Genomic DNA, 20,181 nt, shown 5'->3' with positions numbered 1-20,181 from the left:
TATTTCTGTTACTGATAAGTGCTATGAAGAAAATATATTATAAAATGGGAAAGACAACTGAATAAGTGGGCTACTATTTTAGCTTAGGTGTTCAAGGAGGTTCTCTCTGAAGAGGTGACATTTGAGCTGAGACCTAAATGTAGAGAATGGACTATCATATGAATACCTGGTAAGACCATTTCCAGTAAAGGGAGAGGTTGCCTGAATTCTCAAAATGAGCTTGGAACCTAGAGAAGCCAATATAATTGGAGCTTGATGGGTAAAGGGGGAGAATGTTACAGAAAGTGAAGACAGAGAGGTGACCAGGTTCCAGACCATAACCTCACTAGTCATGCCAAAAGTTTATTTAGATTTTATTTTTACTTAGAAGAATCTGGTTGATTTCTACTCATGGCAACTTCACACTAGAACTGTTCCATGAGTTTTCAGTGGCTGGTTTTTAAAGAATAGGTAGTATTTTCTTCTAAGGCACCTTGGGGTACACTCAAAACTCTGCCCTTTCTGTTAGCAACTGAGCTTGTTAACCGTTTGCCACACCCAGAGGCTCCTATTCTTATGCTATCTCATCGTTCTTCACAGACACCTTGGAAGGTTCATTGTTTTTCTATTTACAGAGGAAGTAGTTCAGGCTTGAATGAAGAGTTAGTTAAGGCTACAGAGCAAAGGATGGCAAAGGACAGAACTGGGACTTGAGCCACATACTACACCACAGCTGCTCAGTGCAAGCTGCCAACAGACAATCCCCTGGAGGCTCTTCAGTGAATGTACTTTCAAAACTTAAAAGGGCATTTTGCAAGTTTTGAAAGTTGGGTGGTGATTGTGAAGGATTAAGTTCCCTTTCCTTTGTTCCATGAGTTCAGGATAAACGATAAGAGACTGAGATTGCTCCAAAGAAATCTTGGTCTAGAAGATTGGAATCAGATAGTGGGTAAGGAAAAGTACTAGTGATTAGAATCAGAAAACAATTTCCAACTGGATAAGTGAGACGTTTCCAGGTGAGTCATCAAGGGGATTGTATTGTTGGAGAACCAAAGATCAAAAAAATGCAACAATCTGTACAAATACTGGTGTCTGTGTCTTTGCCTATACAGTTCTGCGCTTGAGCAGATGACATGAGCACTAGGACTGTCAATGATACAGCTTTGAAGAGCTTTTTCACTCTATCCCAGACAGTCAAAATCACTCTAAAAAGAAAAGTAGATATCTTCTTGGTTTGCTATCATCTCATCTCAGGCAGATGGTATTAGACGAGAAGTAAAGGGAAATTGATATCGCCATTTAATGCTATTATTTACTATGTGTGGAAAATGTCTTTGTATCTTTATAAATAGTTTTATAGCTTATTTATGAGAAAGCTTTTGAGCCAACACTTTAAAAATGCTTAGGTGTGTGATTCACAAATGGAATTTGTTCTCTTACTCAGATTGATGGCTCAGTTGTCAAAATAAAGCCTTTAACTTGAGCCCACACAACAAATCTGATCTCTCAGGATAGAACAACCTTTTTTATTTTTAGAAAAGCATTGAGAGTAGGAAGACAAGAACACTGCTAAATTGATCATTCTAGGATTAAAGTTTGTGCACCTAAAATGTTTGAGATTAAAAAAGTGGTAAGAAGGTTATGATCACTCAGTTCTAGTTCTATTTGTTCCAGTTCTATAATTAAGAATACTGACAGAAACAAAGAATACAAGTGAGCTCTGGTGGCCTAGTGGGAAGAAGCTGTGCTGCAGTCCCAAAGGCATGCAGTTCAAATCCATGAGGTGTTCTACAGATGACGAATGGGCAATCTCCTCCCATGCTATTTACTATCTCTGTAAAAACCCACTGGAGGCTCAGCTATGGGTTAGTTCTGACTGGATAGCACACAACACCATCAAGGGAGGAAAAGGAAAGTCCCTGGGTGGCACAAATGGTTATGTGCCTAATTAGGTTGTCTGCTTGAATCTGTGCAGGGGCACTGCAGAAGATGTCTACTGATTTATCTCCTAAAGGTCACAGCTTTGAACACCAATTTGAGCAACTCCACCCTGCACACCTAAAATGACTCAGAGGCAACTGACAAGGGAGGGAAGGATGTCTCCCTGCATTAAGCAGTAGTTCAACTCAAACATTTTAGTGCCCACTGTTGTCATCATTGTATCTCTCATAGATACTAGTGTTTTGAGTCTGCTTCATTGTAGATGCCCAGTAAATATTCATTGAAAGAATGAAGTGATTCAACCAGTATCGATAATAATAAATTTATGTGACTTACAAATTAGCCACAAGCTTTTCTTTCAGCTATCCTCTCAAGGAAAGTTTGTTTTGTTTTGTTTAAATTTCCTATTTCCTTTTTTCTGAATGCTATTAGAATCTTGAAATGCCATGAAAAATATAGCACTTACATATATATTTTTTTTTCGGTCTGTGCTCAATAAGGATGTTATTTGTTTAATAGAATCATTCATGCTATTCCCATTGTCTTCTTGCACCCTCCCTCACCCCTAACAGGATAGAGACTCTTAAGGGAACAATGATTCTCAGAAGAGCAGAGCTTGAAGAAAGGATGCAGGTCTTAAAGGTAATTTAATTTAGTACAATGATGTACATTTTTTATCCTTGACTGTGTGAGTGGTAGAATGAAGATCTATTTGAGGAATTGGAAAAGCCCTTGAAGAGGAAATGTGATGAGTCTAAACTGCTGAATTATCAAAAGCCATGCAATTACCTCTATCAGAATATCAAATTCGGCAACCCAGTGCAAATCACTTTCTTCCTTCGTCCTTAGGTACAGCTATGAGATCAGGAAAGTCAATAGAAAGCCATATGACTTGATAACTTTTCTTGAAGGCACCTGTGATTTCTCTTTTTTTACTTTTCTAGCAAAAAAAAAGGGTAGAGAAGAGGTCAGGAGAGAAGGAGCCACTTTTTTCACTTGTTTGTGCTGGAGTAACAGGAATTTATGCTTCTCCAGTTAATTCCTTGTGCATCCTTCCATTCTGCCTCATTCTGACCACAGAGTCTTTCTCTCTCTACTACCATGGCTGTCCTCGATTCTGCATTCCTTGGCAAACACATTATTAACTTTTAAAGGGAGCAAAAATAAAACTTTCCATCAGACCATCATGCTTAATGCAGAGAATTTAGTGAAAATTCCCTAGACTGCTTCTTTGAGGGCCTTAAAAATCTTAATTTGCTGGGCTAATGGCTCGTTACCAAGCTATGAGCTCCACACCGTCACTTATGTGGGTCAGATCTACATTTGCAGACCCTGCTGTTATTCCAGTTATATTCTGTGTTCCAGTGCTTCCCTTTGCATGGCAACAGGGTGATGAGACTGAGCAGGGTTTATGACTTACTGTTCATGTGTGTCAGAGATGAGATGGCACAGGATATGATAAAGGTTCCTATCTGTTGTTCATAGGATTGCTGTGAATCATACTCGAGTTGACAGCACCTACCAGGAACAACAGCAATATATCCTACTATGTAACTTCAGATTAGTAATAGTTACCTTGGGAAATCTGTTAGTGACCTCCTCAAAGTGCCAAGGAGCAAAGATATTTAAAAAACTAAGGTGGACTTGATCCAAGATATGACAATTTCAATTGCTTGCTGTAGATCTGAAAGATAGGAAATGAATAAGGATGACACAAGAATCTATGATTTTGAACTGTAGTGTTGAGGATAGTACTGAGTATCCCAGGGACTGCCAAAAGAACAAACACATCTATTTTCAAAGAAGTTCCTTAAAGACAAGGACAGTGAAACTCTGTCTCACATACTTTGGGCATGTTGTCAGAAGGGGCAAATTCTTAGAAAAGGACATTATGTTGGGAAAAGTAGAAGGTGAGAAATAGAGGAAGACCCTAAACAAGACAGATTGACACAGTGACTGTCCTAATTGATTTAAGCATGTCGGAGGTTGGGAGAGTGGTGCAGGGTAGGGCAAGAGTCGGATCTGTTGTCATAAGGTCACTCTGAGTCATAGCTGACTCAAAGGCATATAGCATGCCAGCTTGCTTACTTGACTTTGCTGAGACAGTACTGGTATTTATGAAAGGTCCCCCTCCATTTTTCCAAAGTGAAGATATTTATGGGCAACTGAAATAGTTTACAAATTGGGCAGCGGCATTAAGAGAATATGAACTTCCTCCTCATTTATTAGTTTTTCTAAGGAGGTATGTATTCATTTATTAATACTTAAGTTTACTAAGTACATAAACATGTATATATATAAGTGGGTCTAGCACGTGCATGCTTACATACAATGGATGAAAAAAATACTTGAAGATAACCTTTCAAAATTTTTATGTGCATTTTACTTTATGCTTAAAATGAATTTTAACTAAATTCCATTTATGTGTGAGCTTGCCTACTGACTTAGTTCTGATCCAAATTGAATCTTATTCAATTTGTTTATAAAAAAAATGCAGTCATTTCTAATAACTCTTGATATTTAGCCTAACAAGTTTTTCACTTTATTCCTGGGTTTGATTATATACATATATATTCCATAAAGATGAGTTGTTTTGATTGATAACATGTTTTGTATGTTATTGCTCTTTGCTATGTGTCATTAAGTCAGAATCTAACCATAGCTGACCCTCCAGTGGATTTTCGGAGGCAATAAATCACATGGGAGGAGATTGCCCATCTTTCTCCCACAGAGCAACTTGGATTTGAACCACATACTTCTGGGTTGGCAGGACAGCTCCTTACCACATTTTGTATCCATAACTCAATTTGAGGAGACACATGGCATTATGAAAGTAAGTTTTTATTCGTGCACTTTTAACAGATAGTATACGTATTTTGAGCATGTTACTTGGAGACGCTATTCCTTAGAAAGGGATCTTATACTTGGAAAGGTGGAGGGTCAACAAAAGAGAGAAAGACCATCAGTGAGATGGGGTTGACTACAACAGGTTCAAGTGTGTCAGAGAGGATAAGGATGGCACAGAATAAGACAGGGTTCAAATCTATTGTTCATATTGTTTTGAGTCATTCTTGACTCTACGACACCTAACAACAGCATCAGCATATTAATAGATGCTTTTACCTTTTAATAAGTCATCTTTAATGTCTTCCAGGAAAGTGTCACAATTTTATGCGTATGGTTCTTATAAGCTTTTGATAGATGTGTTTCTGTATAGCTGATTCTTTTTGATCCTTAAGAAATTGCTTTCGAAATATTATATCTCTTGTTAAGGGTTCACATAAACTGATGCTGTTGGATATCACTGAATCAAGTACAACTAATAACAACCCGTGTGAAGAAGTAGAACTACTCCATAGGATTTTCTTGGTCATTATCTTTATAAGAGTGGATCACCAAATCATTCTTGATCAGCTTCTGAGTTTAAAATCACCAAAATTTGGCTAGCAACTCCTTACATTCTTAGCCATTGTCTTCTAGGTATCCTTCAGGAGACTAATGTATAGTTACATAAAATAATTTTTCCCTGCTATCTTATTCAAATAACTTGCTGTTATATTTCGTAGTCTCTGGTAAGTTGTAGCTTATTCTGAGTTTCCTATGAAGGTGAATAATGGTATTCTTATTTAAATTCTTTTTTTTTTCTTCTTGTTTTATTACACTCTCTGGGACCTCCAGTTCAATGATGAGAACCTATAATAGCAGGCATTCTTGTTGAGCTTTTTTTTAAAAAAAATCTAGGAAGAGTTCTTCTAATTCTTCTCATTTGCAATGAACTATATTAATATACTCAATTTAAGGAAGTTCTCCTCTGTACCAACCTTCCTGGTAGTTTTTATAACACTATGTACTAAATTTTACTTTTCCTGATGTTTTTGTTAAGATGCACCTTCCTTAGGTTTAAAGTCAGTAAAGTTAATGGCTTTTAATCTTTTAATGATATTTCTTACAAAAAACCTCCCTCACATTCATAGGATAAACTGAAAATCCAGAAACCCTATTCATTCTTATTGAACCAGTTTCCACCCTTGACAACTCCACTTACAGAGAAGAAATGCTTCATAGAGTCTTCTTGGCAGTGCCCTTTACAAATATGACTTCTAGCCCTTTTTTCATGGTGCTGTTCTATCTGTTCAAATTACCAACACCTCAGTAAGTTGTTATGTGTCATAGGTTCTAACTCAGGCAACTCTTTATGACATGGGGTTGTGGGAGCAGATAGACATATATTTTCTCAGCATATATTTTCATGAAAGCTCTGGTAGGCTTGGACTATCAAATTTTCAGTGAGTATGCAAGCACTTAATCATTATGCCACTAGAGCTCCTCTATCTAGGTTGATTGTTGTTATGTGTTGTCAGTTGACTATGACTCATAGCAACTCTATGAACAGCAGCTCTGAACCCTGCTCTATCCTGAGCCAATCTCATTGTCTCTGACACATCTACCTTTATTACTGAAATTACTGTTTCAATCCCTCATATCTGGGTCTTCCTCTTCTGTACTGTCCCTCTACCCTTTCAAGCGTGATGTTCTTCTCCAAAGACCTGCTTGGCAACATATCCAAAGTATATGAGACAAAACCACAAAATCCTTGCCTCCAAGGATCAACTTGGTTTCACCTCCAGGAGAGATCTGTTTATTTTCTTGGCAGTCTATTGTATGTTCACCCTTTTCTAGTACCACTACTAAGAGACATCAATCTTCTACTGTTATCTTTGGTCATTGTCCAGCTCTCTGATGCATAGCAAGTAATTGCTTAGACCATGGCCTGGGTCAGGTGTCCCTTAGTCTCTAGACTGACATCATTGCTCTTTTAGCCCTCTGGAGAGGTCCCTGACAACAGATTTTCCTAATGCAATTAATCTTTTTATTTCTTGACTGCTAGTTTCAAGATTGTTGTTTGTGGATCCAATCAAGCTGGAATTGTTGACAATCTCAATTTCTTCTCCATCTATTATGGAGCTGCCAATTGGCCATGTGGTGAGAATCAGTTTTTTTTATGTTGTTGTTGTTGTTGTTATGCGCCATCGGGTCGCCTACGACTCATAGCGACCCTATGTACAACAGCCCTAAACTCCGCTCTGTCCTGTGCCAATTGCAATGTCTCTGACGCTCCCATCCCAATTATCCCAGTCACTGAATCAACCCACCTCATAGAGGGCCTTCCTCTCCTGCACTGTCCCTCCACCATCCCAAGCATGATGTCCCTCTCTAAGGACCGGTCTCTCCTCACAACATGTCCAAAGTATGTTAGACGGAGCCTCAGAATCCTTGCCTCCAAGGAGCCACCCGGTTTAACCCTTTCCAGGACAAATCTGTTTGTTTTCCTAGCAGTCCATGGTATTCTCAATACTCTTCTCCAGCACCACAGCTCAAAGGCATCAATTCTCCTTCTATCCTCCTTGGTCATTGTTTTTTGATGTTAGGTGCCTTCAATTCAAGTACAACTCATAGTGACATTGTGAACAATAGACTTGAACCTTGTTCTATCCTGCACCATACTCACAATCTCTGACATATTTGAGCCCATTGCAACAGTCACTGTGTAAATTTATCTGGTTGAGGGCTTTTCTCTCTTTCACCATCCCTTCACTTTCCCAAACATGATGTCCCTCTCCCAGGCACAGCCTCACCTAGCTTCATGTCTAAAGTATGAGAGACAAGGCTTTGCCATCTTTGTCTCTGAGCAGCCCTCCAGCTGTACTTTGTCCAAGATATATTTTTTGCTTTTTTTTTACAGTCTATGGGATATTCAGTACTGTTATCCAACACTGCAGTTCAAAGGCATCAATTCTTCTACCATCCTTACTCATTGTCTAGCTCTCTAATGCACTGCAGGTGATTGAGAAAACTATGGCCTGAACCAGGTACACCTAGTCTTAAAACTGACATTATTGCTCTTAAGTATTTTGGAGAGGTCTCTGACAGTGGATTTGTCCAAGGCTATCTGCTTCTTGGTTTTCTGACTGCTGGTAGCAAGGATGTTGATTCTGGACTGAAGCAAGATGAACTCATAGACAGCTTCAATCCTTTCTCCATCTATTATGATATTGACTATGGGTTCTGTGGCGAGTATCTTTTTCTTGATGTTGGGATGTAATCTCTAGATTAATAGATTGCTAACATAGATTAATCTTTAGGTTAATAGGTGAGTGTAATAATTTTTGTCACCCAGGAACTTTTGTAGGATAAATCTAACCTGGTCTGATAATAATTTTTTAAAGTCTTACATGTCTGACTTGTAAGGTCCTAGGAAACTCTGGTGGCATAGACAATATAGAGTTGCACTGCTAAACCAAAACCTATGCCTCTCTGATTGTTCAGATCTAGTAGTAGCTCTGTGGGAAAAGATGGGCAAGCTTCACCCATGTAATTTATCACCTTGGAAACCCACTTGAAGGTCAGCTATACATCTGTTCTGACTTGGTGGCAATGAGATTTTTTTTTAATAATTTCTTTAGTATTGCAATCGAAAATCTGCTGTTAGGGACCTCTCTAACGTACTGAAGAACAACGGTGTCTCTCTGGAGACTAAGGTGCATCTGGTACAGGCCATGGTCTTTGCAATCATTTGTTATGCATCAGAGAGCTGGACAATGACCAGGGAGGATAGAAGGAGAACTGATCCTTTTGAGCTTTGGTGTTGGAGAAGAGTGTCGAAGGTATAAAAGGCTGCTAAGAAAAAAAATAGATTCATCCTGGAGAGGGTTAAACTGGGTTGCTCCTTGAAGACAAGGTTTTGAGGCTTCGTCTGACATACTTTGGTCATGTAAGGAGAGACAGGTCCTTGGAGAAGGACATCATGCTTGGGAGGGTGGAGGGCAGGCGCAGGAGGGGAAGACCCTCTGGGAGGTGGATTGATTCGGTGATTGGGGCAATTGGGATGAGTGTGTTGGAGATGGTGAGATTGGCACAGGACAGAGCAGAGTTTAGAGCTGTTGTACATAGGGTCGCTATGAGTTGCAAGTGACTCGATAGCACATAATAGCAACAAAGAACAAATTTATTTAGATGTTTTGAAGGTAGCTTCGTGAGTTAGATTGACCTGGTGTTTTCCATCCTCAAGATGTTTTGTTCTAATTCTGGTACGAAGTTACTGAACTCCAAGAATGATTTTGGGAGGATCTTCCCCTTCTTGTTCTCTGGTAGAATTCTCATATTCTGAATCATCAGGTTTGGTACTTTTTTTGATGGGAAGACTTTGAAACTACTTTTTCAAATTTCTTTAGTAGGTATATAATTGTTTAGTCTTTGCGCTTTAAAAGCCAGTTTTGGTGAAATTTTTCAAATTTATTGAAATAAAGTTGGTAAGAACTGTTATTTTTTTTATTATGATGGTGATTATAAATCCATTTTTGTAATGTTATTTTTATACTTTCTCTCCCCTATCTCCTCTTTCCCCTTGCTAATCTCTCTAAATAGTTTTCTAGCTTTGAGTCTTATAAAAAGCCAGCATTCAGGCTTGCAGTGATCTAAAGAAAATTTTTTCTGGTTGCTTTTAAAAGATTCTCTCTTCACTGATCTACAATTTCACCAATATGTGATTAGGTCTGGCTGCACTTTAAAAGTTATCCTTCCAATTCACAGTGCTCTTTCAATCCAAGAAATGATAACTTTCTCATTTTTTTGAAATTATCAGCATTGACCTCTTTGAACATTGCTTCCTTGTATTAACTCTTGGAATTTCTTTCAGACATATTGTGATGTCTGTTCATGTATTTTATATGATGCCTTTAGTATTTGATGTATTTGTATTATATTCGTCTTGAGTTTTTTAGTGTTCACCAGTTACTTTCTTATTCCCTGTGTTCTGTATAGAATGTATTCTTTCTATACGGGGTCCACATTTGTTGCCTTTGGCTTGATGTAGTTGTATTATATGCATCTTGAGTTCTTTAGTGTTCACCAGTAACTTTCTCGTTCCCTGTGTTTTGTATAGAATGTATTCTTTCTATACAGGGTCCACATTTGTTGCCTTTGGCTTGATTTCGGCCTAAAGATGAGAGGAGCTGTTTCATTGTATTTTCTAGGCTGTAATTCTAGGGAAGCTTATCACTAGACCTTTCTTTTGTGATATTGCTGGGGTGTGAAGAGTCTTCTTTCAGGTGAATACAACTAACTCATTGCTGTAGAGTCAGACCTGACTCATGCTGACCCTCTTTGTTGTTGTTGTTAAGTGTTGTCAAGTTGATGATGACTCATTGCAACCCTGTGAAAAAAAAGACTTTAATCCTGTTTTATAACTAGTTTTTCAGTTTATAGAGTTTTCAGAGACATGCTGTTTGGAAGTGGATGCCACTCTTGCTTCCAAGTATGTCTTAATCTGGGAGCTCCACCAAATACTGTTACCCATGTTATGGCATTTGAGTAGTATTGAGTGGCACATCAATCCCAAGTTACTTCAGTACAGCAAATTAACAGATCAGTGCTGTAGCACTTAGGAGAATATTCATTATAAACACAAATTAATACCAACTGACCCTCTTCAAAATGTTAAAATTCTGTTTTATATTATTTTCTCTTTTGATCAGAATTTATTTATTGTGGATGTGCTAGAAATGATCTGTAATGGTAGCCAGGGAGTTCCAGTTCTTCTAGTCTCGTGGGTTCAATTAGTCCTGTAAGTAATTTATTCTCTCATTCCTGGATCTCCTTCCTCTTTTATTGCTTCCAAGAAGTTGCTATCTTCGATAGCAACTCACCAACTTTTGAGAGTCCCTGAATTATGAGGTATAACAAGAAGTCTAAAACCATATTATGCCAGTTGATCTAGTTTAGTTATTGAGCAAGAAGTGTTTGGATGTGACCTACAGTTGATGTTAGGTTGATTTGCCCTTTACATGATGGTATTTATTATGGACATCCCATATAGACATGCAAACTGTACCTTAAATGTGGGACCAATGGCTCTTCAGAAATATTGATCTCTTCTGAGCTAGGAATTTACTTAATCTTGACCTTTGACTCAAATATTTAACACGAAGACAGCCCATCTATCAGTGGAGTAGCTAAGAGAGCTAGTTTTTAACTTAGTGCTGCTATTTCCTTGCTCTTTAACACTTGGGAAATACTTTGCTACTTTCAATGGACTTTGAAAGAACCATGGGGATGTTTAGCTGTATAGCTCATTGGACTGAAAACCATTAGAAAGGCAAATGGTTGATTGTACCAGGAAGTCATCCTTTCATTCAATCAGTACTGAGAAGTTGTTATTTACTCTGTGACAGTGAGTTGATGTAACTTATTCTGATTAATTAAGCACATATGGTCAAATTATCTTTTCATGATGAGAGTTTAGACTTAACCAAAATTTATAGCTGTGATTTCAGTAATATAGTTAGAGATGGATTCTTAAGAAAACAGGGAAGTTTAAAGCTGTAAATCCCCAGCAACTGACTAAAACCTCTTGGTTCATGTTGACATATAGCTGATCTTTACACTGGTGTTTCCTTGGTCTAAGTGATGACATACTTAGATATAATTGGCCAAGTCAACAAATGTGATATTTTAAAACTTGCTTTTTCACACACACACTAACCTCCCCAACTATTTTGCAAGGCTTGCTTCTATATTTCTAGATAATAAATGCAGAAATACAAGTTCCTCTTCTCTCTATCCATAGTATTTAATGTCAGTCTAGCTTTATGCCTTCCAGTTTTACAGGAGCAAACCATTTTGAGAAAGAACAACGGAGCTAGCATATGTGGCGGCTCCTTGGTAGTTCTATACTCACTGAATCCCTTACTCTGACTTTTCACTCAATCACAAGTTTCCAGAGGTAATTTGAGTTGTGATTAAATAGTTCAACATTCTTATAGACCAGGATTCCTGGTCTCCATTTTCTCAGTTGCCCTCTCAGGGCTGGGTATAGCCCTTACAGTCACTTCATTCCCCCTCTGGCCCAATACTTCTGGGTTGGGTAGCGCAGGATGCAGACAAGAAGTCAAGGTGCTTAGCAATGTTCTAAGTTTAGCTTTCCGTAGAAGTCTCTTAGATCATGTCTGCTTTCCTTCATGTGTCTGTGGAAAATAGATGTCCCATAGTACTCCTAGGCCATGAGTTGATGAAGAAACATTTAAAATTTAGTCAACCATGTAATTCCAATGAGAATCTCAGAGTTTCGACTCTATTAATATCTTCAACCTACAGATAAGGGAAACCTGGAGTCTAGCTACTTAGCTAAACAACTAGTAAGTGGAGTTGAAAGCCAAGTAATCAATTATATTTCTTAAAATAAAAATAAAATAAGCCTACTGCTTTTGTTTAAAAAACCCAACAACTTGTTAGAGCTACTTGGTTATTTCTTGAGAAAGTATATTATTCTCAATACCTCCATTTATCTTTCAAGTTAATAGGAAGATGTAATTGCCCCATTATCCCTTCCCTTAATGACAAATATCAACACATAGAGGTAAATTGCCATCATCACTGGGGTTTCCTAATAATAAACACCTTTTTGCTTCTTCCTCATAGCAAACTTTGAAGAAAAAATGGGTGGAGTTCAGATCTCTGCAGTTACGGGAACAACGTCTGCTTCATGGTAAATGTGATTTCCTGTTTAGAAACCACAGTCCCATGTCACCCGTTCAGTATTTCTGCCTTTAAGTTGAATTGCGATAATCATCATATAAGAAAAATGTATCTAGTTCATCTGAGGAATAAGGGCCTATATTTCTTTGAAATAAGCTTTACAGCAAGAGGTGAGCCAACACTTAGCATGTGTACAAACATGTAATTTTCAGAAGTTAGTGAGGCCGGGATGGTGGTCTACTTCTGGGGGTGTTGTTGTTGTTATGTGTTAGGGGGTTGACTACAACTCCACAACGACCCTATAAACTATAGATCTGAACCCTCCCCTCTCCTGAGCCATCTAGACAATTTCTGACAGGCTCAAGTCCACTGTTAGAGTCACTGCATCAAACCATCTCATAAGGGTGGTCTTCTCTTTTGCTGACCCTCCAGCTTTCCAAATATGATATACTTTTCCAAGGACTGTCCCCTCCTAATAACATGCCCAGAGTATGTGAGATGAAGTTTCACTCTCCTTGCCTCCAGGGAGCACCCAGGCTGCCCCTTTTCCCAGATATATATTTACTTGTCCTTTTGGCAGTTCAGGGGTTATTTGGCATTCTTCTCCAACACAACAACTCAAACATGTTAGTTTTTCTTCTATAATCCTTATTCATTTTGCAATATTTAGCTGTGTAGCAAGTAATTGAAAAGATCATGGTTTGGATCAGGTGCACCTCAGTCTTCAAACTGACATTTTTCTTCAGCAGTTTGGAGAAGTTCTCAACAGCAGACTTTCCCAGTGGATAACACAAATAATCAAATTTCAGGTTGAGAGTTTACCATTTAAGTGTAAGTTCTATTTATGTAAACAACAAAGCCCACAACTACTTCACGGTCACTGAAACTGAGGCAGAAATAAGCAAGATTTTAAGAAAAGGGGTGCTCGAGTCTTGTCTTAGTGCTTATCTGAATTTAAAATATGTTGATTTGGCATTTACCGTGCGACTTGTGTAACCTTAGAAATGAACTTGCATTTACAAATAAGTCTCTGAAACCATCAGTTATGTGGGTGTGAAATATGGGTTATATCTTCTTCAGATGACACCACATTCAAATCTATATTTGTAACATAGGATGCCTGTTGAGAGAAAGAATCCATTTGTTTACAGAAACAAGTACTAAAATTTAATCCTTAATTAAATACTAATTTATGACTGAATTTAGTAGTGAAGTTCTGTTTCTTTAAAAAAAAACAGAAGTGTTTGAAATTTATGTACCAGTTACTTCTCTGTTTCATACTCTTTAAGCTAATATTTTTAAACATTTGTAATAGAACTTTTAGTGAGTCAGAGATTAAAAAAAAATCTTTGCAGTTTTCCTATTTTGTCAACCTCTGATTTCTTAAAGCAAAGGAAAGTTGGGCAAATTTTTGCCTTCACTTCTTGAGCATGTTAGAGTGAAGGTGAGGCTGAGCAGTGCTAGACTTTTATGTCAACAAATTTGTCTATATCTTTCCCTTTATTCAGGACAAAAGCATTTGAATTCTCACAAAGCTACTGTTATAGGTGTGTTTTGAGAGATTTAGAGTTCTTTAGGCTTTTTCTTCTGTTAATTTTCTTCAAATTGATTCTGACTCATATTGAACTTGGTGTGCAAAGTAGCACTACCTTCCAGAAGCAGACTGACAGGCCTTACTTCTGAGGCATCTCTTTAGGGGCTTGAATCACTAAACTTTTTACTATCCAATTATGCCCACCCAGGAAAGTATTATAACTAATTATTGTAGGACTGGTTATATTCAGGCCCACAGATAAAATGCAAAAGAAGTCACTTTTTACATTGTTGATTAAGGCAAAGTAGATCTTGGTAAAGTTTAGAGTAAAACCCTTCTGAGTGTGCAATGCTCTGTTTTGGGTTGGTTTTTGTTTTGTTTTCTTAAAGTGAAGTCACCTTCTACTTAGGTTTTCCTCAAGTCTTACAGTTTCCTTTTTTTTTTTTTTAAACCAAATACCAACCAACTCAAATGCCAGTGAAGCCGCTAGTTGGACAGGAAGTTTGGTGTGATGAAAATTTAAATTAGAAGAGCCCTGGTGTGCATGATTAAGTCTGAGGCAAAAATTCAGCCCAATGGTTAAAATTCAGTTTCCTAAAATACATTATAACTTACTTGAGGACAAGGATCTTTTTTGGTACCATCCTTTTAGAGAGCATTTAAAATATTAATGAAGCTTTGATTATTTAGTTTGAAAGATATGTTTGATTTCCTAAATCCTGTTTTTAAGCATCTGTGAATTCTTTCTAATTGGCTTACAGATGGAGGTTTTAGAACAGTATTTCCCCTACAAATCAAATGACTTTTAATAATAATTTTATTATTATTAAAAAGACAGCAGTTAACAATCAGAACTAGAGGGAGAAATCTCTAAAGTAGTATTTCCTTAACTCTATTCTTTGGAACCTCATTTCTGTGAGAGCTAATTAAAGGTTCAATGGTCACTTAATTCTGGGACATTATCCTTTTAAAGCTGCATAAACCCCATCATGTGAAGAATTTTGTTCAATTTATTTTAATCCAGCACTTCCCCCCCCCCCCTTCTTGATCCTAGAGGCCTCTTACATGGAAACCGTGTCAATGAAAAAACAATTGGGGAAAACTTACATTAAGACTGACATAGGGATTGAAGGGGGAGATTGATAAAGAGGGAATAAATAATGTATACTGCATTGAAACAGATGAGGGAGAGAACTGTTTAAAAGGGATATATAACCAGGTATTATTGTTATGACAGAAGTCCAGAATGAAGTTAGCATAGTGGAGTGGACTTGAGGGGAGGGATTGAATAACACTGAAAGAATTTTTTCTTATACTTTTCAAAGAGAAAAGCAAATGGGGGGGAGGGGCAGGGAGAAAAGAGAAAAGTGCAACCATAAATGAATGGAAATCCAAAGTCTCTGTAATCTTTCATTAAAATAAATTTAAAATAAATAATAATTAAAAAGAATTAGCAAATGGCATCAAAAACATTTACTTAACTCATGCCAATGAGAACTGAGTGGAAGAAAGGAAAGATTCTTCTTTACTTTTGCTCATACTTTATTTATTTATTTTTTTTATTTTAATGCAAGTTTACAAAGACTTTGGATTTCCATTCATTCATTGTTGCACTTTGCTCCCTGCCCCCCACCCCCCAATTCGCTCTTCTCTTTGAAAAATAAAAGAAAAAAAAATTCTTTTATTGTTATTCAATCCCTCCCCCAAGTCCACTCCACTATGCTACCTTTGTTCTGGACTCCTGTCATAACAATAATATCTGATCATATGCAGTGTACATTATTTATCCTATCTTTCTCAGTCTCCCCGCAGCCCCTCTATCAGTCCTCTTTCATAACAGTGGCACTATGCAGTATAGTCTTTTTGTGACTGAGATATTTCCTTCAGCATAATGTCCTCCAGAAGATTTTGGCCTATTTCATATCTAGAGTAATTGGATGTAAATTCTCGTGTGTTGATTTATTGGCTTACTCCACAGTGGACTCCTTTGTTTTCTGACCTCTAGGCGATGCCGCTAACTGCCCCAGTTTGGAAAACGTGGACCTAGACGAGTCAGCGTTGTGGGGAGCGCTGCCCGGGCCATGCCCAGCCCTCGGGGACCGACACCGCCTGTCCAGCCAAAGCAGCTGCACCAGCTGGCTGAGCTCCATGACCGTGGACAGCGAGGATGGCTACCAGACCTGCGTGTCCGAGGACTCGAGCCGCGGGGCCTTCAGCAGGCAGACGAGCACAGATGACGAGTGCTTTGTCCCCAAGGACGGGGACGATTTTCTGAGGAGGTCATCGTGGAGGAGAAACCGCAGTGTGAGCACGGCCAGCAGTGGGTCCATGTCTCCCTTGTGTGATGGCAACTTCGCCAGCATGTTTGGGACCCTGCCCCGGAAGAGCCGAAGGGGAAGTGTCCGCAAACAGCTTCTCAAGTTCATCCCTGGTCTTCACCGGGCAGTGGAGGAGGAAGAGAGTCGCTTTTGACCTTGCGTGGTGGTGACCTTTCCTATTATTTCACAAACAGCTCTAGACTCACTCTTCTGAAGTCAGCACCAGCCCCCTGAGTGGGAAAGTGCAGCTGGATTGAGACACTCAAATCCTGCATTACACCCCTGGTGACCTTAATTTAATTTGTATGTCTTTGTGTGTTGCTTCTTAAATATTTTCACACAGAACATTCAAGTTCTAAGCAGATATCAGGGAAATCTTCAAATAAATGATAGAATATAAAGAAATGAACAATAGTTCCTGCTCACTTTAATGTGGCTTGTGTGGGCAACATTTTTATTTATTTTTCTAGACTGTTTACAGGTCGTAACTGAAAGCCTTTCTGTGTTAATTTTAAAGTAGGTACTGAGAAAACGAACTGTTTGGATTATCTCCCATGAGTTAAATGGTTGAGTTTAGTAACCATTGAACTTAATACACAATTTTGAATATATATGCCCAACTGGCAAGATGACCATCAACCCTTTCCTATTCCTAGAGTGACACAATACAGGAGGAAATTTAAGATTTTATAAAAGTGTCTAAGCTTCATGGGAAACATAGAAAATAGTTGATGGTTTGAGACAAATGCTGATGAAGATCCCAGTCTTTTAAATTAAAAAAAAATGTTTAATATGACGTTTAGGAAGCTCTGGTGGCCTAGAGGCAAGAAGCTGCACAGCAATCCCGAAGGTGCTCGTTTTGAATCCACCAGATGCTCCTCTGGGGAAGGAGGGGCAATCTCCTCCTGTGACTTGATAGTACACAACAGGGAAAAAAAAAATATGAAGTTTAATAAAAATGGGTAAAAATCTCATTCAACTTTTGTTCTGGCTAAACACTGATGATAAACCCAGAAGACAGGAGCTTAGCCATTTCTTCAAGAGAGTGGGGGAGGGTGTGTGAGACACAAATACCTAAAGTCTGGAAAAAATTCAGGATTGAAGAATTTTCCTCCTGTAGATTTTTTTTCACAGTACCCCTCACTTTGTATTTTTACATCCCAAATAGTTATTACCTCAGCTCTCTTCCTTATTAGTTATGTTAATATTGCATTATATGTGTACTTTCAATCATGCTTTTATTTAATATCAATTAAAGTACATGGTCTTCCTGTTCTGAGGATGCAGCTGTGACTATAGCTTAGGGTAGGAAAGAAATAATTCTTAATGATTTTAAATTGTGTGTGTTACATATGTGTGTGGTTGGGGGAAGGAAATACAAATGACTTTGAGCAGGGCTGCTCTATTTAAGTAAATTTTTGAGTAATTTATGTTATTTAGAGAGCAAAAAACCCTCTAACCTCTTCTTTGTACGTGGGAGGATGATGAAGCTTGTAGAGAAACAAAACATGTAAAGTTTTGTAATTATGACTTACTTTGCATTAGATCTCTGGACTCAGAAGTGTCCACTGGGTGATGAAATGATCGAGAATCATTTGATTTCATCATTCATATGAAAGCAGCATGCTGCATTGTCTATAGGAAGCATGATAAGCATGTCTTTAATAACCCAGCCCTTATAGGGAGTTTTATGGCACAGTGGAAAAGAATTGCTCTGCCAACACAAAGGTACGTAGTTCAAATCCACTTGCTGCTCCAAGGAAAAAAGATGGGCTCTCTTCTCCCAAGAAATGTACTGCCTCTGAAAACCTGCCGGAAGGTCAGCTATGGGTCTGTTCAAACTTGATAGTACTCTCCAACAACAATAAAATAGGTTAAAGTTGCAATATTTGCTTGCCTTTTAGGAATACAGAGGAGAAAGCAGGATTTCAGTGAGCTTCTCAATGTGACAGTTTGTAGCAGAGCTGACCCTAGGAGTTTGTTCTTGGCTCTAGCTCATTCTCATAGTCTTTCTAGGTATTACCTGTCCTTTTGCTAGATACCTCCAGAGGATATGCCCCCCCCACCCCCACCCCTCGAACAGACTTAAAATATGGATAAGGATATTTTCATTAGTAATAAAACAAACACACACATATTGAGTGGCTTTTTCTCCTTACTTCCACAGGCACATTTTCATACACAGGTTTACTAATACCTGCATGATTATGGATGTGTTTTTCCAGCAAAGTTTTGAAAACTAGTTGTGACTCAACTTACTACCTACTTCTCATTGTAAACTATAATTACAAAGGTAAAAAGGAAATTTGTTAGTCTTATTTCTCTCCAAACTTTGCAATTGTGGTTGTGTTTTCTTGAGCTGGAACTGACTCATTGCTCACCCTCCAGCAGGCTTTTCAAAGCCTTAAAATCAGAAAATGTGTGCTTCAGGTTTGTTTCCTTTCTCCTTACTTATTCGGTCTGTATGCTGAGCAAATTATTCAAGAAGCTGAAGAAGAATATGGCACAAGGATTGGAAAAACACTCATCAACAACTTGTGTTATGCAGATGACACAACTTTGCTTGCTGAAATTGATGAGGATATGAAATCTTGCTGTAAAAGATCAAAGACTACAGCTTTCAATGTGGATTACATGTCAACATTAAGAAGACAAAACCCCTCTTCATTAGGCCAACAGGCAGCACCATGATAATTGGAGAGAAGACTGGAGTTGACTTTATCTTGCTGGGGTTCACAATCAACACCCTTGGTACCAGCAGTCAAGAAATCAATAGATATATTGCATGGGGTAAATCTGCTATCAAGGACCTCTCTAAGGTGTTAAAGAGCTATGATGTCAGTTTAAAGACTGAGGTACATCTGATTTAAGCCATAGTCTTTTCAATTATTTGTTATGCAACTGAATACTGGACAATGACTAAGGATGACAGAAGAATAAGTATACCTTTGAATTGTGGTGTTGGAGATGGGTACTGAATATCCCATGTTATTGTTATGTGTTGTTGAGTTACATGAAACTTGTAGTGACCCTACATACAACAGCTCTGAACCCTGCCCTATTTCGAGCCAATCTCATCATCTCTGACAGACCCAATCCCACTTCTCGAGACATTGAGTCAGTCCATCTCATCCTAAGTCTTCCTCTCCTGCACTGTCCCTTCACACTTCCAAAGATGATGTTCTTTTCCAAAGACTGGCCCCTCCTAGCCACACACCCAAATTATGTGAGATGGAGTTTCAAAATTTTTGCCTCCAGGGAGCAGCTTATTTTCATCCTCTCCTGTTAGTTTTCCTGGAAGTCCATAGTATGTTAACACTCTTCTCCAGCACCAAAACTCAAAGGCATCAATTATTTTTCTATCATCCCTAGTCATTGTCCAGCTCTCTGATGCATGACAAGTAATTGTGTAGACCATGGCCTGTGTCAGATACTTCTTAGTCTCTAGACTAACACTGTTGCTCCTTAGTACTTTTGAGAGGTCCTTGACAACAGGCTTTCCCAATGCAATTTGTCTTTTGATTTCCTGACTGCTGGTGACAAGAGTGTTTCTTGGGGAACCAAGCAAGCTAAAGTTGTTAACAATCTCCATCACTTTTCCATCTATCATAAAGCTGCCAGTTGGCCCAGTGGTGAGAATCTTTGTTTTCTTGATGTTGAGTTTCAATCCATATTGAAGACTACAGTCCTTGACCTTCTGCAGCAAGCACCTCAAGTGCTCCTCAGTTTCAGTATGCAAGGTTGTGTCATTTGCATAACTCAGATTGTTGATGAGTCTTCCTCTGATGCTAATGCCACACTCCTCCTCATAAAGTCCAGCCTCCCAAATGATTTGTTCTGCATATAGATTGAAAAAGTATTGAGATAAAATGCTTC

General features: G+C 38.3%; 1 protein-coding gene across 1 annotated transcript in view; it reads left to right on the top strand.

The window, feature by feature from the left end:
- Window positions 1–16,459, top strand: part of CYTIP (cytohesin 1 interacting protein) — a 32,960-nt gene extending 16,501 nt beyond the window's left edge. The window contains exons 6-8 of the mRNA XM_006880789.1: window positions 2,493–2,562; window positions 12,397–12,463; window positions 15,993–16,459. Of these exons, the coding sequence (XP_006880851.1) occupies window positions 2,493–2,562; window positions 12,397–12,463; window positions 15,993–16,459 (604 nt within the window). The remainder of the gene's footprint in view (window positions 1–2,492; window positions 2,563–12,396; window positions 12,464–15,992) is intronic.
- The last annotated feature ends 3,722 nt before the right edge of the window (window positions 16,460–20,181 follow it).

This window comes from Elephantulus edwardii, unplaced genomic scaffold (genome assembly GCF_000299155.1).
Source record: "Elephantulus edwardii isolate Elephantulus edwardi_28Jun2011 unplaced genomic scaffold, EleEdw1.0 scaffold00010, whole genome shotgun sequence".
NCBI lineage: Eukaryota > Metazoa > Chordata > Mammalia > Macroscelidea > Macroscelididae > Elephantulus > Elephantulus edwardii.
The sequence above is the reverse complement of the archived record's forward strand: the minus strand, read 5'-3'. Positions and strand labels throughout refer to the sequence as shown.